General features: G+C 38.8%; 1 protein-coding gene across 1 annotated transcript; it reads right to left on the reverse strand.

The window, feature by feature from the left end:
- Window positions 1-860: 860 nt before the first annotated feature.
- SUMO2 (small ubiquitin like modifier 2) lies at window positions 861-23859 on the reverse strand. Its single transcript, XM_053696642.1, has 4 exons — window positions 23707-23859; window positions 18324-18455; window positions 3438-3509; window positions 861-1518 (listed from the first exon to the last, which is right to left on the reverse strand). The coding sequence occupies exons 1-4, from the start codon at window positions 23725-23727 to the stop codon at window positions 1456-1458; spliced, it is 288 nt and encodes a 95-aa protein (XP_053552617.1). The 5' UTR covers window positions 23728-23859; the 3' UTR covers window positions 861-1455.
- Window positions 23860-24127: the final 268 nt, after the last annotated feature.

Here is a 24127-nt window from a genome sequence, read left to right on the forward strand (position 1 = left end):
GAAAATCCAGGGACCTGTAGAAAAACAGTAACCAACCCTGGTTTTCTATAAAAGTAGTGTTAGAAGATAGCGAGGTGGTCTTTGCTTAACTTCGAAAAGCCACCATTACTCTTACTAAAGAGATTGTCATGGACACAACATAGCCCCGATCCTTGCTTGCAGGGAAAAGTACCTATTAAAGGATTACATATCTTTAGAGAGTCTTTGCACGTCCTACCGGGAATAGAGGCAAAGAATGACTGGGGGTTATGGGTAAGGAAGTGACACTTAACAGCTCTCGCTGGGGTGCTATTTGCCGCCTCCTGCTGGTCAGGAGATGAATATCCCACTAGTAATTGGAAAGAAATCGTGGACCCTCCATGCTATAGTGGGAAAAATTTTTTTTTAACTTTACTATCACTTTAAATATTGAGGTGATCCTTAGACCCCCCCCAAATAAACATATCCTACTGGCAAAAATGCCACTTTCCTTTTATTTGCCATTCTTGCTTGTTTTTTGTTGCTTTTGAGTGAAAGGTGGTAGTTACCTGTTCTCATGTATAGTTGACCCAGACCTTGTTATTCCATTTGTAGCAAAAAATAAAGGTTACTGAATAAGCTGTACTTTTTTTCAAGCATAATACTTTTATAGAGACTGCATGTCATGTTCCCAGTGTAAAAAAATGACTCAAATTTGTAAAATTACTCCATGCTGCATTTAAAAAAATCCGAAAATTTCCATTAAAAATAACACCGCAACGTCCCCCCCCCTGGCTTCAATATTTCTGTAAATTTTACATCTCTAGGTGGGCCATTGTGGCGTTGGGACCTGTCTTAATGTAGCAGCTAACCCCCCCCCACACACACACAAAAACTCAAACTATTTTAAACAAGTTTTATTTAAACAACAAGATGTCAGGGAAAACTATCTAGAATGTGAATTTTGTATCTTTCCTATTAATCCACCCCGCTACATGTAACAGCTACATACAAAAACCATTATAAAATCGTCAGTTTAACAATTAAAAAAAAAATATATATATTGAACTGCCCAATCAAAGATGCATTTTCCAACTTTAGCACAACAACCAACCCATCATTAAGTGAGCCTCTCTGCATTCAAGGGGCTCCTTTAACAGTGAGCAGTTTAACCCATCCAGTGTAGCAGATAATGGGTCTGGAGGAAGCAAAATAATTTACTGGAATAAAAAGTTGCATGTATTTCAAAAAAACAGAAAGATTAGGTGTGTGCGGGGGGAAAACACACCTAATCTTATGGTTAACTTGGTCCAAAATTAGTTATTCTGCCCAAAAAATAAAAAAATAAAGGGGGAATAGGGAATTTAATCCCTAAAACATACAGACACACCCACCCTATATTTATATACAATAAAGGAGGAAAAGGGAAGGACAACGCAGTCAGGACGTGGCCTCATGAGGTGTCAGTGTGCAAGGCTGGTAAAGAAGAGATTGTTCTCAGAATTTGCCTCCTGTCTGCTGCTGGAAAACATCAATAGTATCTTCGTCCTCCATCTCCAACTGCAAAAAGAAGAGTTGTTACTGGAGAAAAATCATACAAAGAAAAGGGTTCAGGTGGTTACAAAAATTTACTGCGAGTGCTGCGTTAGTTTTATACATAGTGTAACTTGAGTTTAATTTTGACTTTAGTGTCCCTTTAAGCCCATATTAAGCTAAAATTAGCTATTGAATATTTTTAATATTAATTGCACAATTATGCAGTGTGTGCTTTGGATAGTAGAAAATGTATTACACCGCCTACTTCAAATTGCCATTCGCTTATATTTCTGTGGACTGTATTGTATACGATTGCATTCTATTCAGTTCTAGGAAGGTCAGACAAGTGGAATCGTGTAGGAAGAATTTAAAAAAGGGGATTTGAAATACAAACTATCCTGGTGCTCAGTACACTTAAATACACACCCCTAAAAAAAAAAAACCCCCATTAGATATGCATTGGTGTGTGCACAAATAAGATTGAGCCTTGCAAGCCAATGGACTAGCATGGAGATTATGCTCATGAAATCAGAATAGGCATGTCAGAATATACAAACCCTGGAGCCATTGGCTCCTACAATTTTACCCCTGGTTTCTAACTTTTGGGGAGATAGAGATATATACATAAACATACATACAGATATTGTCCTTAAAGGGATAGTAAACCAAATTTTTTATTCCATGATTTAGTCAGAACATGCAGTTTTAAGCAACTATTTACTCCTATTATAAAATGTATTTGTTCTCTTACTATTTTTATTTAAAAAAGCAGGAATGTAGACTTAGGAACCAACCCATTTTAGGTTCAGCACCCCAGATAAGGCTTACTTATTAGTTGCAACATTTAACCACCAAAAAACAAAGGGAAACCCAAGGTTCTGAATCAAAAATGGGTCAGCTCCTAAGCTTTACATTCCTGCTTTTTAAAATAAAGGTCTAGACGGTTTCTTTCATGAATCAGATTAAGCAACTTAGTTTACTTCTATTCATTTCTTTGTTCTCTTGGAATCTATTTGAAAAAGCAAGAATGTAAGCTTAGGAGCCGGCCATTTTTGGCTCAGCACCTGGGTAGCATTTTGTCTAAATGTAGCCATCAACAAACACTACCCAGGTGCTGTACCAAAAATGGGCCGACTCCTAAGCTTACATTCAAATAAAGATACCAAGAAAGAAGAAAAATTGGAGTCAATTAGAAAGTTGATTAAAATTGCATGCTCTAAGAAAAAAAAAATTGGGTGTAGAATCCCTTTAAACTTATGATGTTGTGTGCTCTTTGAATCATAATTTTGACTTTAGAGTCACTAAGATCTATACCATGTAAAACCCTTGTTTTGTATCTGAATTGATATCTTGCTAGAAATGCTGTAATTAGCATTATGTTATAAACTGAACAAAGGTTGAGGATCAGTGAAAGAAAAAAAAAATAAGTAGTAATATTTAGTGGGTCATTTTTTTTTAGCGAAAATGAAATTACACTAAAGAATTCTAACAGCTAGTGAAGAATATTTGTACATTGCTAGTTCTCTTTATTAGGCAATGCAGCACCTGTGTTGACACTTCAAATTCTTTACAAAACTGAAACACTAAAAGGTGAGTCATTTTTCGATGCAATTTAGAGTTGCATTGCAAAACATTTATAGGGAAAAAACCAACAATATTTTACAGGGGCTTTGGAGGAGAACAGCTCAAATCGTTAGCTCAGGAAAAAAAAAATTTGAAGTGAGCCGGAGCGTGGGATATCAGAATGGCAGTTAGATAAAAAAATAATCAATTAAAGTCCATTTAAAAAAGTACTTAGATTCCAGACCTAATCTTAAACATGTAAAGTTTACTATCACCTGTAGGGGGGGGGGGGGGTGCCAAATAAGTGTTCGGCACTAGTCCTCTTTAGGGCAAGTTAATTTCACAAGCATGTGTAACATACAATCTACTTGTAAACATACCTGTGCTGGTGTGTCTGTCTCATTAATGGGCTGCCCATCAAACCGGAACCTGATTTGCCTCATTGACAAACCCTGTATTAATAAATAATAAAAATTTAGACAAGTGTGTACACAAGTTTTTTATATATATCATACACATCTTAAAGGAACATGAAACCCATTTTTCCTGATTCAGAGTATATCATTTTACACAACTTCCAAGTGTACTTCTATTTTCTTCATTCTCTTGGTATCCTTGATTAAAAAGCAGAAATAGGAAGCTAGCCGATTGGTGGCTACGCATATATACCTCTTGCCATTGGCTCACCAGATGTGTTTAGCTAGGTCCCAGTAATGCATTGCTGCTCTTTCAACAAAAAACTAAATTTATGCTTACCTGAACTTATTTCTTGATACGATGAGTCCACGGATCATCATTAATTACTGTTGGGAATATCACTCCTGCCCAGCAGGAGGTGGCAAAGAGCACCACAGCAAAGCTGTTAAATATCACCTCCCTTCCCTCCCACGTCATTCGACCGAATTAAAGGAAGCAACAAGGTGCAGAGGTGTCTGAAGTTTATAACATACCAACAACCTGTCTGAAGAAAAAGGACGATCCGTGGACTCATCGTGTCAAGAAATAAATTTATCAGGTAAGCATAAATTTTGTTTTCTAATAACACAAGTCCACGGATCATTACTGTTGGAAATCAATACCCAAGCTAGAGTACACAGATAAGGGAGGGACAAGACCGGAAACCTAAATGGAAGGCACCACTGCTTGAAGAACGTCTCTCGGAAAAACGGCCTCAGCCGAGGCAAAAGTGTGGAGACAACCAAATTGCAACCTTGCAAGAATAGGAAGCATCCCTCGTAGAATGAGCCGTAACTCTCTCAAGAGGCTGCTATCTAGCAGTTTCATAGGCAAAGCAAATGAAACTCTTTAGTCATAAAGAAAGTAGCCGTAGCTTTCTGACCCTTACGTTTCACAGAGAAAACCCAAATAAAGCAGAAGACTAACGACAATCCTTAGTCGCCAGTAATTAGAATTCTAATGCACAAACTATGTCTAGATTGTGCAGAAGCCGTTCCTTCTGAGAAGGATTAGGACACAAGGAACGAACAACAATCTCGTGATTAAAGCTCCTGTCTGAAACTACTTTAGGGAGAAACCCTAATTTAGTACCTAAGACCACCTTAACCAAAGAGAAAAAAAAAAAAGGGAACGGAGACTCATACTGTAATGTCGAGAGCTCTGAAACTCTACGAGCAGATGAAATAACAAGAAAGTAAACATCTTAATATCTAAGGAATGTATCAGCTCAGAGTCCCATGGAGACCTTTAAGAGCTAAATTAAGACTCCAGGGACGAGTAACTGGTTTGAATACAGGCCTGGACCTGACCAAGGCCTGATAATTATGTAACAAAATAGACAAGGCAGATATTTGACCCTCTAGGTGACTTGCCGAGATAAACCCTTCTCCAAACTACTTGGTGAAAGGCCAGAATTCTAGGAATCCTAACTCTACTCCAGGAGTAGCCCTTGGATTCAGCCCTACTAGACCCAGGTTTACAAGCCTGAATCACTCAATGACAGATTCCGAAATTCACGCTTGGATAAAAATAAGCGTTCAATTTCCAAGTAGTCCGCTTCAGAGAAACTAGATTTGGATGAAAGTAGAAGGTCCTTCCTCAATGGAAGACTCCATGTGGAAGAGGGAAAAAAAAATAAAATAAAAACTGTCCACCAAGTAAGCATACCAAATCCTGCGAGGCCACGCCGGTGCAATTAGGGTCACCGACGCCCTCTCCTGCTCAATTCGAGCAATAACTCGAGGTAGAAGAGGCAAACGGAGTAAATAGGTATGAGAGAATGAAATTCCAAAGTACCGCCAGAGCGTCTATCAGTACCGCCTGAGGGTCCCTTGACCTCGACCCATACCTAGGAAGCTTGGCATTGTTGAGATGTCATGAGAGCCAATTCCGGCCGACCCCATTTGAGATTCAGGCTGGAAAACCCTCCCAGTTGTCCACTCCAGTAATGTGAATCGCCGACAGACAGCAATTGTGGGTCTCTGACCACTGAATGATCTTGGCTATCCTGTCATAGCCAAGGAATTCCGAGGTCCTGATGGTTGATGTAAGCCCCTGAAGTTATATTGTCCGACCCTAACCTGATGAACAGGGCCAAAGTAAACGGAGGCCAGGTCAGGAGAGCATTGAAGATTGCTCTCAATCCCAGAATGTTTATGGGCAGAACAGACTCCGACCAAATCCATGTTCGATAGATATAGCGCCCCAGGTTCTCCCCACCCCAGAAGGCTGGCATCTGTTGTCACAATCACCCAGGAAGGTCTGCGGAAGCAGGTGCCCTGGGAGAGATGATCCCAAGACAACCAACAAAGTAGAGAATCAATGGTCTCCTGTTCCAGCTGAAATTGCGGAGACAGATCCGTATAATCTCCGTTCCACTGCCTGAGCATGCTTAACTAAAAAGGGCTGAGATGGAAACGGGCAGACGGGATGATGTCCATTGCCTCTACCATCAGCCCAATTACCTCCATGCACTGAGCCACTGATGGCCAAGGAGGGGACTGAAGTGCTAGGTAAGAATCGAAATCTTTGATTTTCTGATTTCTGTCAGAGAAAATCTTTGATAAAGTGTCTATTATGGTACTCCCAGAATACTACCTTGTAGTTTGGAGCTCTTTTCCAAATTCATCTTTCATCCGTGAGACCGTAGGAAAGATAACAGCATTTCCTTGTGTGTTCCTGCTTGGTGATGGATGGGACCCATGCAGGTATGCGGACCTGAAATCCACCATGGTCATAAAATTGACCCTCTTAGACCAAAGGAAGAATAGAACAAAAAGTTTCCATCTTGAAGGACGGAACTGAGAAATTGGTTTAGATTCTTAAGAGCTAAAATTGGTCTGAAGATTCCCTCCTCTTTGGGAATCACAAACAGATTGGAATAGAACCCCAGACCCTGTTCCTGCATTGGAACAGGAAGTATCACTCCCAGGTCAGAGAGGTCTCATACACAGTGTAAGAACACCTTTCTTCTTATCTGGCTCCAGTTAATCTTGAAAGTAGAAACCTCCCTCCTGCTCGGAGGAAGAAGTAGGATTCCCTTAAAATTTCAAAAGGAACGAAAATTAAATCTTAACTTGAGGGAGGAATGACCCGTACCTCCCGTAATATTAGAAATTATCTCTGTCAAACCAGGCCCAAACAAGGAGTTGCCAAAGGCTAGCCTTAGACACATCCGCAGACCAAGATCTTAACCATAAAGTTCTGCGAGCCAATATGGTAAGCCTGAAATCTTAGCTCACCACTTAATACCTGAAGGGAAGCATCTGTAAGAAAGGCGTTGGCCAACTTAAGGGCCTTTATCTTGTACTGGATTTCTTCGATGGGAGTGTCCGAATAGAATCAGACAACGCATGAACCAGTATGCTGCTGCACCAGTGACAGTAGCAATACAAACCATAGGTTGCCATTGTAAACCCTGGTGTACATACATTTTCTTGAGCAACCCCTCTAACCTCTTATCCATAGGATACTTAAAGCAACAACTATCCTCTATGGGAATAGTAGGTCTCCTGGCTAGCATGGAAATTGTCCCTTCCACCTTGGGTACCGTCTGCCAAGACTCCTTGAAAGAGTCTATGAGTAAAAAAAAAAAATTAAATATAGGAGAGGAAGAAAAAATAAAAATAAAATAAAAAGGGATACCTGTTCTCTCTCATTCCTTAGCAATGATCTCAGCTCAATCTGGTACAGGAAAAAAAAAAAACCTCCATGGAAGGTAGAGCAAAATATTTGTTTAGCTTACTGGATTTCATAGGCAACGACTGTGGTGTCGTCTAGAGTAGCTAAAACCTCCTTAACAGACGGAGGTGTTCTAGCTTAAACCTGAAAGATACTACTTCAGTATCAGCAGGAGGAATTATACTGCCAGAATCTGAGATTTCACCCTCAGATGCTACCGAAGTATCCTATTCCTAAGGCTTCTAGGAGGGGACCTCTGAGACAGCAACAACTGTGAAAGAAACCTCTCTCACTGAATGTTTACTTTTCCTCTTGCGCTTTCCCTGAAGCATGGGAAAAGCAGACAACGCATCCGAAACGGCAGAGTACACGAGGGAAGCAATGTCTTGCAAGGTAACTCCAGGAGTCGTCGTGGAGGAAGCGCAGGGCACTGGTTGAATGGATGCTAAGTTTTGGGACACTTGAGGAGAAAGCTGCAGCATATATTGAACATTGTCAGAATGCTCCTGAACAGCATCCGAGACAATTTTGGCTCAGAAAAAGGTTTATCTCTGAACTGTAAAATCCTCTCAATACATGAGGAACAGAAAGGGATTGGTGGTTCCACATTAGTATCAAAACAAAGTATATGTAACATCTTTATTCCCATTTTGATCAATTAAAAATTGGATATTATAACTAGGATACCTCAAAAAAAAAAAGTTACTGTGTCTTTAAATGTTAAAAGTAACATCTTAATTTTGCTTTACAATTCATTCCATTAAAATTGGATACCTTAATTAGAATCTCGTAGGGCCTCTTGGACCAACTGTATTCACAATTTGATCAATTGAAAATTGGATACCTTAACTAGAATTACCTCACAAAATAACTTAATGTGTCTTTAAATGTTAAAAGAAACTGCTTTATTTTGCCTTACAAATTTTTTTTCTTTTAACCTAATCAGACAGACAATCTCCACACCTCAACTAAGCCTTACTGAGGTGCCTGCCACCGGATGGAATAACTAACAATTAGTAGGCGTCCGGACTCACTTAAGACACTTTTTAGTACAGTATGCGAGGCCTCTCTGCTGCGTGACAAAGCAGCAAAGAATACCCACAATCGTTCTCCATACCACCGGAATTGGGAATATGAATACCAAGAAGGCACGCAAACAATGTTGCTTAGCTACGCCCATCGTGGGCGTATCAAGACAAACCACCTGGTCGGCTAAAGACTTATAAAAATAAAGCCGTTGGGAGTAGAGAAATTGCACCTATCATGGCGTAACAAAGTTAAACCTCTCGGCCAGCTAATGAAGTAAAAATAAAGCCGTTGGGAGTTGCTATCATGGCGTAACCACATCTCCACGTCCACAGTGCCTGCTGTAACTGCCCTTATTATCCCTAAAGTGAGGATACGTTATGTCATCTTGTGTCTGTATGTATAACAAAGTGACAATTTTTCTGTGTACATACCCCAGAAAATAAACTTAGCACTTACCTTAGAAATCTGCCTGGCAGCAAGGCAGCTCACCAGGCTTGAGAGGTCCTCTCCCTCACATAGACCTGTGGAAAAACACGATAAAGTTTGAGTAATCTTAATCAGACTTTCAGTATTAGGGAGGCATCAGAATATGGAAGGCGCAGTGAGAATTATGTCACACAAGTTCCCATTTCTCTAAAGCCACCACTGCTCTACTGAAGAGACTGATATGGACTACGGCTACACCCTAGGACAAAGCAGCACAATCTTGTACTACTTTAAAAATAATAAACCAGGACGAGGCAAAGACACAAGCCAAAATCTTAAATATCCCTCCAACTTCCTCATTACCCCAGTCATTCTGCAGAGGGAACAAGGAAAAGTAGGAGAAACATTAAAGTATTAATGGTGCCAGAAGAATAAAATAGGGGAGCGCCCATAGACAAGAAAAAACTGGCAGGCTCCCTATCCGGAAGGAAAGGAATGTATCTGGTAATCATACATTATGTATTCCTTCCTAAGATAGGGAGAGTCCACGGCTTCATTCCTTACTGTTCGGAAAACTATACCCAAGCTCCAGAGGACACAATGAATAACAGGAGAGAACAAAAAGGAAGAGGCAGACCCTATTCTTAGGGCACCATCGCCTGCAAATCTTTTCTTCCGAAAGCCGCTTCAGCCGAAGCAGAAACATCAAATTTGTAAAAGTGAGGACCAGGTAGCTGCCTTACAAATCTGATCCAGAGGCCTCGTTCTTAAAGGCCCAAGAGGAAGCCACTGCTCTAGTGGAATGAGCCGTTATCCTCTCAGGAGGATGATGTCCCGCTGTCTCGTAAACTAAGCAGATTACTATCTTTTTGGTTAAGGAGTGTCAAGTATAAAATAGCCTTCTGCCCCTTACGTTTCTTCAAGGTCTTGAAGATTGCACGTAGTTCCAAAATATTGATCGGGAGGGAGGACTCTCCTAACATGAAAAAAGGCAAAGAATGACTGGGGTAAAATTATTTAAAGGGACATTCAACACTTAGTGTAACAGGTTTTTATATAGTAAATTAAGAAACGGAGGTCCGCCTACACTATACCCCTCCTCCCTTAGCGCCGCTGATTAGGACAGAAGCAAGGCGGCAACTACTCTAATACCCGGTCAATATGGATGCCGAACTCCCCCCACTATAACGTAGCTGCCTTCTTCTTAAACTGATAAGCAAATCAGAATCCAGTCCTCGGACTGAAATTGCACGCGCGTGCAATTTCAGTCCGAGGACTGGATTCTGATTTGCTTATCAGTTTAAGAAGAAGAAGGCAGCTACGTAATAGTGGGGAGAGTTCGGCATCCATATTGACCGGGTATTAGAGTAGTTAGCGCCGCTGATTAGGACAGAAGCAAGGCGGCAAGGGAGGAGGGGTATAGTGTAGGCGGACCTCCGTTTCTTAATTTACTATATAAAAACCTGTTACACTAAGTGTTGAACGTCCCTTTAAGCCTTTGGCTGGGGTGTCTTTGCCTCTTCCTGGTGGCAAGGTGTTGTATTTCCAACAGTAAGGAATGAAGCCACGGACTCTCCCTATCTTAGGAAGGAAAGATGGATTTAAAGGACCAGTAAATTCAATAGATTTGCATAATCAACAAATGCATAAGACAATACAATATCACTTAGTCTGGACTTCAAAGTAGATTTTTTTTCTGACAAATCTGAGTCATGTCCATTTCCACACCTACTGTATCAAGTGACAGCCATCAGCCAATCAAAAAAAACTGGGGTTTCATATTGCTCTAAAAGCTTCTATACCAACAAAGTCCAACGTCTTTCCAACTAAAGCCCCACTCCAAACAAGAACACTTCTACACTTTTCAGGGCCCTTTAAGTTTAAACCTTTTTGCCCATAGACAACCGTTTAGAAAAACTGACTATAAATCTAAAAAGGCTTTTTCCTTAAAGTGAAAGTAAATACTAGCGTTTTACAAATGCTAGGATTTACTATTGAAATAAAGGGGACTTTCATTCATCAAGTATTAGATACTTCATGTAGAAAGCTCCTTTGATTCAATCGATAGCCGTTTTCAGTTGCTACAGCAACCCACGGCTAAAAAATTTTTTGGCTACGAGGTGACTTTTCTCTTAGCCAATAGCCGTGCAGTAAATCCGGCTCCCATGGGCGCCAAGCCGGATTTACCGCACGGCTATTGGCTAAGAGGTGAAAACGTCACCTCTTAGCCATAAATTTTTTTTGCCGTAGGCTGCTGTAGGAGAGGCGATCGATTGAATAAAATAAAGGAGCTTTCTACATGATGTATCTTATACTTAAATGTTCAAGAAAAGTACAATAATCACTTGCTGAATAAATATGTGAAAATCATCTCCTAAAAGATCAAATATATGGATTGTAAACTTGGGAAATTAAAAAAATTCCACCTTTAAAATAAAAAAATAAAAAAAACACCTTAAACAATTGTAACCAATATAGAAATAGAACAGAAAGTATCTTGATCTGAAGTGATGAAAATGCTGGATACTAATCAAACAAATACACAATATAAACTTGTTATCTTCACCTGGTAAAGATACCTACATAGGTAGATTGTATTAGAACTTGCAACATTTCATAGTATATATGTATAAAATACGCTATGCTGTTTCTGTACCCAGTACAATCAAAACAAAGTAACATTCTTTTAATATAATTCATTGCAAAGGTTGTTATATTGATTATATGTACAAGTTATTATAAATGTATCTATATAAGTATTTCAAAGTGTTTTCAGGTTTTTCCTATGTATAAGTGCAGATATTACATCATGTAAAAAAAGCAACAAGTCTGTTTACCCAAACAATCTATACAGGAGGACTGCACAGATTGGGACTTTGCCTTTTATAAAGATGGAGGATGCAATTCCGGATCAGTGAAGTGATAACCAATCACAAAAGAATGACATCAGCATTTAGGACCAATGGGAGGACTTTTCACCTAATTTCAACTCCATGGAATCAGACGCACACCATTCAACTTTCCTTTGAAAAAGCCAACGCTTACAGTGAAATGTACGTCAGGAACATTAACTGAACGCCACTATACGTTGTGTACAAGCAAGGTCGCCAGGACAGGTATTGAGAGATTACTACTTACCCAGGGGGAACCAGCTAAGCCGGTGTGGCACGCTATTTCTCTCCAGCCTACCAAAGGATAAGTTATCTCCCACTTAAAGCTCTACTAGTGGTTCAATACCCGAGTGACTGTATACTTTGACGTATAGATTTGTGGCTTTTAATGATTTTATGTATTTTAAATAAATAATCTTTTTTCCTGAAGCAGCCGTTTGCGGTTAGTATATACTGGTTACCTGGCAGTATAAAACCGGGTGTGCGTCTGTACCTAGAGCCTGGGAGGCTCAGCAAAGCGTGAGTAACCCCTTGATGGGACTACGATTTTGAAGATATTTATTTTTCACCAAATTGTATTGCACAATATTTTTCTCTTTTTGTCTTTGAGGCAAGAAACCACTTGAATCACTGGAATTGAGAACTCCCACAGATCACCCATATCCTTATACCCTACATATCCGTTATTTTTATATTTGTGTATTATTTAGTTTCACATGTATCTTATACTTCATGAATGAAAGTCCCCTTTGTTTCAATAGTAAACCCTACCGTTTGTAAAACGCTAGGATATACTTTCACTTTAAAAGGACTTTTCTGTTATTCCATCAAGGTATATTCTAATTATAATTATATTAGTCAAGTCTCACAACACACATAAAAGTGATTGATTTCTCTGATGCAGCTAAGAGGACAATTTAAAAAGAATTATATTTTTGCAGTTAGTAAAACGGACATTCCTGTACTGTACTAGAGGTGTGTCACTGCCCCCCCAATAAAGAAGTGGTAGTTCCACTTACTGTCCAATAAATTTTCAGCACCAAAGGGCCATAAATATAAAAATTAACTGGAGCCTAAAATTTAAAGGCTATTAACCCAGCAAAGGACAAACAGGAGTACCACTTATGATGCACAGTACACTGTAGGCCCCAAGTGGAAGCCGTAATCGCAATGAGCAGCGCTAGCTGTGCATGTGTTCTGCAGGTCCTGAGCAGTACTTCTGTGTGTTTAACCCCTTTGCAAGCGGCGATAGTGTCTTTAAACAAATTAGAGCATGTAATGTGTCAACTTTTATGGCCCTTTAAGTGCCAGCTGCACACATATATATGCCCTGTTAAAGCTTTGTTTGTGCAGCTAAATAGCCCCCTTTTCCAGGAAATAATGTATTAAACGGATAAGATCAAAACTGAAATGTGCATGGATGCATTTAAATTTTAATTAGAAGCATTTATGTAATTAACCCCTTAATGACCACATCACTTTTCCATTTTCTGTCCGTTTGGGACCAAGGCTATTTTTACATTTTTGAGGTGTTTGTGTTTAGCTGTAATTTTCCTCTTACTCATTTACTGTACCCACACATATTATATACCGTTTTTCTCGCCATTAAATGGACTTTCTAAAGATACCATTATTTTCATCATATCTTATAATTTACTATAAAAAAAATTATAAAATATGAGGAAAAAATGGAAAAAAACACACTTTTTCTAACTTTGACCCCCAAAATCTGTTACACATCTACAACCACCAAAAAACACCCATGCTAAATAGTTTCTAAATTTTGTCCTGAGTTTAGAAATACCCAATGTTTACATGTTCTTTGCTTTTTTTGTAAACTATAGGGCCATAAATACAAGTAGCACTTTGCTATTTCCAAACCATTTCTTTTCAAAATTAGCGATAGTTACATTAGAACACTAATATCTTTCAGGAATCTCTGAATATCCATTGACATGTATATATTTTTTTTTAGTAGACAACCCAAAGTATTGATCTAGGCCCATTTTGGTATATTTCATGCCACCATTTCACCGCCAAATGCAATCAAATAGAAAAAATTGTTCACTTTTCACAAATTTTTTCACAAACTTTTGGTTTCTAACTTAAATTATTTACAAACAGCTTGTGCAATTATGGCATAAATGGTTGTAAATTCTTCTCTGGGATCCCCTTTGTTCAGAAATAGCAGACATATATGACTTTGGTGTTGCTTTTTGGTAATTAGAAGGCCGCTAAATGCCACTGCGCACCACACGTGTATTATGCCCAGCAGTGAAGGGGTTAATTAGGGAGCATGTAGGGAGCTTTTTGGGGTAGTTTTAGCTTTAGTGTAGTGTAGTAGACAACCCCAAGTATTGATCTAGGCCAATTTTGGTATATTTCATGCCACCATTTCACCGCTAAATGCGATCAAATTAAAAGAAACGTTAATTTTTTCTCAATTTTAGGTTTCTCACTGAAATTATTTACAAACACCTTCTGCAATTATGGCACAAATGGTTGTAAATGCTTCTCTGGGATCCCCTTTGTTCAGAAATAGCAGACATATATGGCTTTGGCATTGCTTTTTGGTAATTAGAAGGCCTCTAAATGCCGCTGCGCATCACACGTGTATTATGGCTAGCAGTGAAGGGGTTAATTATGTAGCTTGTAGGGAGCTTGCAGGGTTAATTTTAGCTTTAGTGTAGAGCTCAGCCTCCCACCTGAAACATCAGACCCCCTGATCCCTCCCAAACAGCTCTCTTCCCTCCCCCACCCCACAATTGTCCCCGCCATCTTAAGTACTGGCAGAAACTCTGCCAGTACTAAAATAAAAGGTATTTGGCCCTTTTTAAAAAAAAAAAAAAAAAAAAGCATATTTACATATGCTGATGTGTAGGATCCCCCCTTAGACCCCAACCTCACTGATCCCCCGCCATACTGCTCTCTAACCCTTCCCCTCTGCAATAATGGGCGCCATCTTGGGTACTGGCAGCTGTCTGCCAGTACCCAGTTTTGTAACAAAATGAGCCTTTTTTTTTTTTAAATTCCCTTTTCTGTAGTGTAGCTTTCCCCCCCCACCGAGACCAACCCCCAACCCCTTCCAAAACCCTTAGATTGCATTTAAGTTTTTTTTTTTTTTACTTTTTAACTTTTTTTTTTCTGTAGTGTAGCGGTTCCCACCCGCTCCCGCCCCGTGCACGCGCCCGCCCACCACCCCCGTGCACGCGCGCGCTCCCGTGCGCGCCCCCGTAGCTCCCGCCCCCGATCCCGCCCCCCTCCACTCCACATAGCGCACCGATGGCCGCCACCCGCCTCCCACGTAAGCTCCCACCCACCAACGATACCGGCCATCGATGTCCGGTGCAGAGAGGGCCACAGAGTGGCTCTCTCTGCATCGGATGGCCAAGGGGGGTTATTGCAGGATGCCTCCATATCGAGGCATCACTGCAATAACCGGAAAGCAGCTGGAAGCGAGCAGGATCGCTTCCAGCTGCTTTCCACACCGAGGACGTGCAGGGTACGTTCTCAGGCATTAACTGCCTTTTTTTTGAGGACGTACCCTGCACGTCCTCGGTCGTTAAGGGGTTAATTCAATAGCAAAAAGTAGCATATGCTGTGAGGGCCCCATGCACCAGTATTCAAAAATCACACTTTAGAGTCAATGGCGTGTATGACACAAAGGGACAGTAAAAGTTGTGACATGTTAGATAATTCTGCACTATGTGCAGGGCTATGTAATATAAGAATAGACTAGTTTTTTTTGTTTTTTAATACCTAATTTTCAGCTAAAAACGATATACTTACCTCAGCCATCCTTTTCGGTGCAGCAATTTTTTTTTTTAAACTAGCGTGTTGCAGAATCACTGTGATTAGACAAGCTGTTGGCTGCTTTATCTAGTCCAAGAATACGCCACACGTAGTTGTATGGTGCAGTAAGGCACACTGCAATTAGACAGTGACTCGCAAGTTTAAAAAAAACAAAAAAACACCTGCGCCGAGCAGGACGGCTTCGCTTACAAGGTAAATACAATTTAAGATGCCAAATTAGGTATTTGAAGAAAATAAAATTCAAACAAAGGCTACACTTGTGCAGCAATATGTAAAATGTTGCATGTTTACTGTCAGTTTAAGTCTTAAAGGGACAGTCTACACCAGAATTTTTATTGTTTTAAAAGATAGATAATCCCTTTATTACCCATTCCCTAGGTTTGCATAACCAACACTAACATGTATCTACTTATTACCGCTGTGATTACCTTGTATCCAAGTCACTACAGACTGTCCCCTTATTTCAGTTTGACATACTTTCATTTTAGCCAGTGCTGACTCCTAAGTAACTCCACGTGTGAGCACAACATCATCTATATGCCAAAAATGAACTAACACCCTCCAGTGGTAAAAAACTGTCAAAATGCCTTCAGATAAGAGGCAGCCTTCAATGTTTAAGAAATAAGCATATAAACCTCTTAGGTTTAGCTGTCAACTAAGAATGCCAAGAGAAAAAACAAAAAACAAACAAACAAAAAAAACAAACACCTGCGCCGAGCAGGACGGCTTCGCTATACCTTATCTGAATCATGAAAGTTTATTTTGGACTAGACTTTCCCTTTAATAGAAAAAACACTGCCAGCTCTCTAAGCTTGAATACTGGTGCACAGTCCCCAAACCAGATATGTGCACATGCCACTTAAAGGGACAGCCAATTTAAAAAAAAAAAAAAATAAAAAAAAAAATAAGTTTGAAATAGGGCATGTAATTTTAAACAAACTTTCCAATTTACGTTTGTCACCAATTTTGCTTTGTTCTCTTGGTATTCTTAGTTGAAGGCTAAACATAGGAAGGCTCATACGATAATTTCTAAGCCCTTGAAGGCTGCCTCTTATAACATGCTTTTTATTCGCTTTTCACAACAGTGGACAACTAGTGCATGTAAACTATATAGATAACACTGATCATGCCGTGTGGATTGTGGCAGACTGCACTTATTGGCTAAAATGAAATAGATAAGAAATAAAAAGTCATTTGATCAGGGGCTGTCAGAAGATGCTTAGATACAAGTTAATCACAGAGGTAAAACTTATATTAATGTAAGTGTTGGATATGCAAAACTGGGAAATAGGTAATCCCTTTACCTATCTTAAAACAACTAATTCTGGCGTTGACTGCCCCTTTAAACAGGAATAACTTGCAAGAATCATTTTTGCTAGTGGTAGTATAATTGAAGAGTACCCATTAACATTTAATATTTCACCAGATTGATGGAAATGTGTTCTGACATTGCTTCACTAGAAATGACAAATCTGGTTAGACAAAGTTAAGATGCCTATCAGTCTGACGATCGCCAGCTATCTCCCAGTACTGCGTTGCCGCTCCTGGGCCTACCTAGGTTTGCTTTTCAACAAAGAGAATAAAGTAAATTTGTTAAGAGTTAAAAAAAAAAAAAAAAAAAAAAATTTAAAGCGTTTAATGAAACTACTCAGCCATGAAAAATTTGATTTTGACTCATTTTCCTTTAACATTTGTCCATAAGGAACCATAATTAGCATGGCAGATTTATGGGATTTTCCCAACCAGAGAACTTGCGAATATGTTACAGTGAACGAGCCATAGCAACACTAGGGCCTGTTAAAAATCTATCCCTGCCATACTGCTGCTGTACTGATTTTGCTACGACCTTTGAAATTAGAGACATTAAAACACTGTGGTTTTCAAACTGTGGGTCAGCTACTAGTGACAGTAAAGTGAAAAAAAGTGAGTGACAGTAAAGAGAAAAAAAATAAATAAATCAAACTTTCATGATTCTAATAGAGCGTGTGATTTAAAACTTTCCAATTATTTATATTATTTCAATTTGCTTTGTATTTTTATATCCTTTGTTGAAGAGTAAAGCTAGGTATGCTGATAACTCAGAAGTGTGCACATATATTTAGTAGCAGTGCGATACAGATACAATGTTGCAAACACTGCTGCCAGATGGCTCTAAACACGTGCACTCTCAAGCTCACGTTAGAGTGCGCTTAAAGGATACCAAGAGAACCAAGCAAAACTACATAGAGCATGCAATTTTAAACAGGTTTATCAATCCACTAAAGTTTAATTTTGACTTTACTGTCCCTTTAACAGTTCATTTATAACGTACTCTCTTAACCCCTTAATGACCACAATGTACCCTGTATGTCACTGGTCGTTAAGGGTTTTTTCAGGACATAATAGCACAAGTCTATCAAGAACACACTATTAATGCCCTCCCTCCAGCAGGCTTTGTGGAATAGAGCAGTCTCAACGCTGGTGGCAAGACCGCGCTATAAAACAATCAAGTACCAAAAAAAGGCCAGCGACATACAGGGTACGTCGCTGGTCCTTAAGGGGTTAACATTGCCATGTTCCACAAAGCCAGCATCTGCAAACATTAGCAACAACAACAATCTCACTTAGTGTCCTCAGTAAAAGAAATCAAACAATGGAAACATTAAAAGCCAAAATTAATTTAGATTACATTTACCAACCTTGTAAAAGTCTGAAGCCCTGATATTTCTCACCTCTAGCTTTATATAGATGAACTGGCTTTGCAGTGGTAACATCACTATATAGTTTTAAATCCTGAGGACTATCCTTTTACTTTTTTTTTTTTTTTTTTTTTAATTTCGGCTTTCTGCTCTCACCCACCTCTTTCTCGACTGCTATTTTGATTTCAATATTTGTTAGCGTACTAAAGAAATTATATTTTTACTCTAATCATGGAAAAGTTATGCGCTCACATTGAGTATGCTGAATACTGCTCCTAAGAAGAGTTGTTACCTGTCGTTCACAATAGGCCTTCATCAGCTTGTTGAGCGGCGTGTGCCTTTTAATTTTGAACTGCACCACTGAGCCATCTTGTCCAGCAACTTTCAGGTTGATGTGGTCATTGTTTTCGGTCTTTACTCCTTCCTGTAGAGTAAAAAGGGGGATCATGGAAACCAGTTAATGTTTCAAAATCAATAACTTCAGAAAAGACAATCACCTTTTCCCTCTCAGGCTATCACGAACTAAAAGGTAAGTATCTCCAGCGCCACAAATGCTACTACACAGGCTCCTATATGCAAGATCTCTCAACCAGATCTTAAATAAATAACAGAAATACTATAGGCTGAAAGGAGCGCTTAGAGCACCTAAGGAGTTCTTAGCTAGGTAGAGTCACCAGGGTTATGGGAAATGAGTAAATATATCAAATTATAGAATAAAAACAAATCCTTTTAATATATATAAGGCAAAATATATAACAATCGCACATACAAGTTTACTAGAATTACATTTAGATTAGGTAGTGAAGAATACTGAAGTAAGGACCCTGATATGATTAGAGTATTAGGAGTCCTGTCACTACCTCAAGTTAAATGATAAAATATTAAAAATGTATTAATGCCGGTCTTCTAAAATGTACTGACTGTAGATAACATAACACTATCTGATGTAGATAACAGATATCACAATATCTGAGATATTCCAGATGCGAAACATACAAATATACAAAAAATACAAATGTGGATTTACAATAAGGCTAGCAAATTCATAACAGATATAGGCTCAATGCAAAATCAATAAAATGTTAAAACTTAGGCAATACCAATGCCTTTATATTATCCAAAACAGTGTCCGTTAAAATAAAGTGTCCATATGAAAAAATCGAAACCGTGTAGAGTGAAAGAAAAAATATATTTAAATATCAAAAAATGTTAAAAATTGTCAAAGTGTGGAAAAAAATGTGAGAAGTGATATTGATAGTTAACAGGTGTACACCTTTAAAAAGATTTGGGAAAACAAAAAATATTTTTGTATCTCACATAAAATTGTGGTATGATAAGTCCAAAAAGAATAATCTCATAAAAAACACCTTTGTGAAAAAATATATATATCTTGGTGAAAAATGTGTGGGTGAATGTTTTAGTAAAAAAATCTCATAAGTGGATTATCCAAATATCCTTAGATTACAGTTAAAATCCAATTTGTAACAGATGATGTCCTTGATAAATGTTTGGTAGTTCCTATATATGTCTTTAATCCAAATGTGATATTCCCATGTCTTTATATCTTCAATGTCCTATGTAAAAGAATAAACATAGTGCAATAATGCTAATCCAAAATAACTAATTAGGTAATAAACTCACCAAATGGGGACCTGAGCCGTGAATATCAGCAATCTACGCGTTTCGATCCTTCTGGATCTTTTTCAAGAGTCTTGAGAAAGATCCAGAAGGATCGAAATGCGTAGATTGCCGATATTCATGGCTCAGGTCCCCATTTGGCGAGTTTATTACCTAATTAGTTATTTTGAATTAGCATTATTACACTATGTTTGTTTATTCTTTTACATAGGACATTGAAGATATAAAGACATGGGAATATCACATTTGGATTAAAGACATATATAGGAACTACCAAACATTTATCAAGGACATCACCTGTTACAAATTGGATTTTAACTGTAATCTAAGGATATTTGGATAATCCACTTATGAATTTTTTTTTACTAAAACACTCACCCACACACACCGATATATATATTTTTTCACAAAGGTGTTTTTTATGAGATTCTTTTTGGACTTATCATACCACAATTTTATGTGATACACAAAAATATTTTTTGTTTTCCCAAATCTTTTTAAAGGTGTACACCTGTTATCTATCAATATCACTTCTCACATTTTTTTCCACACTGTGAATTTTTAACATTTTTTGATATTTAAATATATTTTTTCTTTCACTCTACACGGTTTCGATTTTTTCATATGGACACTTTATTTTAACGGACACTGTTTTGGATAATATAAAGGCATTGGTATACCTAAGTTTTAACATTTATTGATTTTGCATTGAGCCTATATCTGTTATGAATTTGCTAGCCTTATTGTAAATCCACATTTGTATTTTTTGTATATTTGTGTATTTTTTGTATGTTTCGCATCTGGAATATCTCAGATATTGTGATATCTGTTATCTACATCAGATAGTGTTATATGTTATCTACAGTCAGTACATTTTAGAAGACCGCCATTTTTGATATTATTTTATCATTTAACTTGAGGTAGTGACAGGACTCCTAATACTCTAATCATATCAGGGTCCTTACTTCAGTATTCTTCACTACCTAATCTAAATGTAATTCTAGGAAACTTGTATGTGCGATTGTTATATATTTTGCCTTATGTATATTAAAAGGATTTGTTTGTATTCTATAATTTGATATATTTACTCATTTCCCATAACCCCGCTGACTCTACCTAGCTAAGAACTCCTTAGGTGCTCTAAGCGCTCCTTTCAGCCTATAGAATTTCTATCACGAACTAAAGATTTGTTTCACTATAAACAGTATGATAGAAACTGATGGCAATACTAATGACAGGGAACAAAAAGGGAAAAAGAAAAGTCCCAGATCTTCAGACATGTCCCACCAAGTCACCAAAATGAACAGTAATGACCCAAACTAAATAAGATTTGTAAATCATACTCGATCAACTGATGCAAGTGTCAGCATCTGTGCAGACTCAGGTATATATATTTTTATATTGCTAGCCAGAAGTTAAAAATCTGAGCTTGCAGCATTGTTACTGTGAAATATGTTCTAGTAGTTCTGTATGGAGATTATAGCAAGGAAATTAGCTAAAAGGTTGCTTAAATATTATTGAGAAGATAGCAAATACCAGCAATCTAGTTCAAAACAGTCTGTGCACCCATAGCTTGCTTTACAGGTGACTTACAATCATATGCTCCTCGTCAGGTGAACCAGCGACAAGAGGCATATATGTGTAGCCACCAATCAGTAGCTATCACCCAGTAATGCACAGGTGTTATCGAGCTATGATTAATGCGTACCAGCCGAAACATGTCAGACGGACCCTGATTTGTATATGCTTTTAACTGGTGATAAACTGTTTTTACTGTTCAACTGGAGTTCTGCCGGCTTTTCCTCTTTGTATTTGCTATTGAGTCCACCTAGGTATTAATCTCAAAAAAGCGTACCAAGAAAACGAAGCAAGTTTGTTTGTTCTCTCTCAGTGATTGGCTGAAGGATGTCACATGATACAGGAAAGTGAAAAAAAAAAAAAACGACAATAAACTACTGGTTGCTTGAAATACAAAATAATCTCTGTCTTTATATTATGCATTTGTGTATCATACAATGTTACTGCATTTAGGGGTTGATTTATCAAACTACGGCAGACAGGGACGTACATATGCGCTTCTGTCCATTGCAGCTTGCATCTGACGGACAGAATTCATCATTGCACAAGAACGCTATTATACACTTGTGCAACGCCACCCCCTGCCCGCGCACAGCCAATCACAAGCGGGCCGGTCGGACAAGACGAGAAGAGATTGAAATTCTCAAACTAAGAAGCGGAGAAGTTAGGGAAGCAGCGATCTGATCATAACCCACAGACGTAGGGGTGCGAAGGCAGACAATGCCTTTGATAAATCGTCCCCTTAACGGTACTTTGAAGGGACATAAAAGCCCAAAAATGTATTTCACGATTCAGAGAGCGCATACAATTTTAAACAACTTTCTAATTTACTTCTTTCATTTACTTTGCTTAATTTGATTGGTATCCTGTTAAACAGCAACAAACATGGATAAGCCAATAGCATTAGGCATATTAAGTGCAGCCACCAATCAGCAGCTCCTAAGCATATCTAAATATGGTTTTCAATATAGGATCAAAAGTAATAAAGCAAATTAAATAGAAAGTTGGTTAAAATTGCATTTCATGTCCCTTTATTATTTTGAGTGCTAAGCTGTTTTAAGTTTTTTTTTTTTTTTTTTTTCGGGTTTGAAAAAAATTTTCTTAACTTTTTTTCAGATCCCCAAGACTTACACTACTGGAAAGAGTTAGGCGATCTAAGCAGCATGCCCCTTTTCCTATACTTAACATTGTCATTCTTAAATAAAGTTGCGCTGTGACATCACCACACATAACGTGAAGCCCCTGGCGATGCCTGTCACAATACAGGCCCGATTGCCGGGGTAGGAGCCCCCAAGGTGGGAGAGGGCTAGCGTAGTTAGCATCTAAGTGGGAAACTGATGTCTCAGAGCCGTTGTTAGCAGTGAAAGGGTTAAAGGGACACAACCAAAAAAAATATCTTGTGATTCAGATAGAGCATCCAATTTTAAGCAACTTTCTAATTTACTCCTAATAGCAAATTTGTTTCATTCTTTTGGTATCTTTATTTGAAGAGTAAGAACGTTAAGTTTAGATGCCGGCCCATTTTGGTGAACAACCTGGGTTGTTCTTGCTGATTGGTGGATACATTCACCCACCAATAAACAAGTGCTGTCCAGGGTTCTAAACTAAAAATGTTCTGGCTCCTTAGCTTAGATGCCTTCTTTTTTCAAATAAAGATAGCAAGAGAACGAAGAAAAATTGATAATTGAACTAAATTAGAAAGTTGCATGCTCTGACTCAAAATACATGTTGGGTTCAAATTCCCATGGTTAGCTATAACAACCCAGTAACAAACAAGCTTTTCCTATTGATAGTACTGCATTAATAATACAGCATGGAAATTGTGGTTCTCTAACTTTATTGCATGAGAAAGTAAAAATGGAGTACTCTGGAAACGTTTTATTTTTAATATACAGAAACCGTTTACCGCATATCCAATTACGAGTTCAAATACACATTCGTTAGACGCGTGCCCCCTCCATCCTAGGTTTACTTCCCATCCTTAGACTCAAATCACCTACTCAATCTCTAAGCAGCAGCCTAAAGCCCTAACCGTCTCTCTACAACAGGATTACCTCTCATAGCAGTCTCCAGACATGTTTCCCTACATTAACCTCTATTTACCTTGTACTTCTGCACTCATTTATGGGCACCCATATTTCCCCTCAAGCACCTACCCATAACTCGCCATCTCTAAGGCTATTTTCTCTCATTGTGGATTTTAAGTTTCTTCCTCCTCCCTTTCGTTCCCTCAATACAAATTCCGACAGAACAACTCTCCATCAGTCGCCTCCAAGTCTAGCTCTGTTCGACTTCCCCCGCCATGTCTAGAGCTGCTTTATCTCGCGCGCTGTAGTAACCTAAGGCACTAGGCCTTCCCACGATACTTATGTCTCTATTCCTCCCATCCTCTCTATATCCCACCCTCGGACCCCTTTAACCTACACCATTCCCATAGCTCGCTACTTCCACGGCCTCACCTTTGATTTCTCGTCGGCCATGCTGAGCCTGCTCCCGGTGTGCACTGCTCTCTCTCGGTGCCTCCTCCTCACAAAGAGTCTGAACTAGCGCGGGACGCTAACAGGGGCGCGCACGTAAAAGAACTTTAAGGAGGCGCAAAATTTGCGTACGTAGTCTCGCGTCGATCCGCTCAATGCAACTACCGCGCAAGAAGGCACGTGGCTAAGGGAGCGCGCTGGGAGGAGGGCACTGTATGACTGTAGTTTGTTTTGTGTGACTGAGGCGATAGGAGCAGGTTGTGAGGAAGAAGTGAAAAAGATGAAAAGATTAGAGATCTGACTAAGGAAAACGAAAAATTAGGGATTGAGGTTTGAGGCAAGAAAGGGTTAGAGGCATAGCCTTGTAGGATTCGTGAGGGGAATTAAATAAGAAGAGAAAATA

This window comes from Bombina bombina, chromosome 1, assembly GCF_027579735.1.
Source record: "Bombina bombina isolate aBomBom1 chromosome 1, aBomBom1.pri, whole genome shotgun sequence".
In the NCBI taxonomy this organism is placed as follows: Eukaryota; Metazoa; Chordata; class Amphibia; order Anura; family Bombinatoridae; genus Bombina; species Bombina bombina.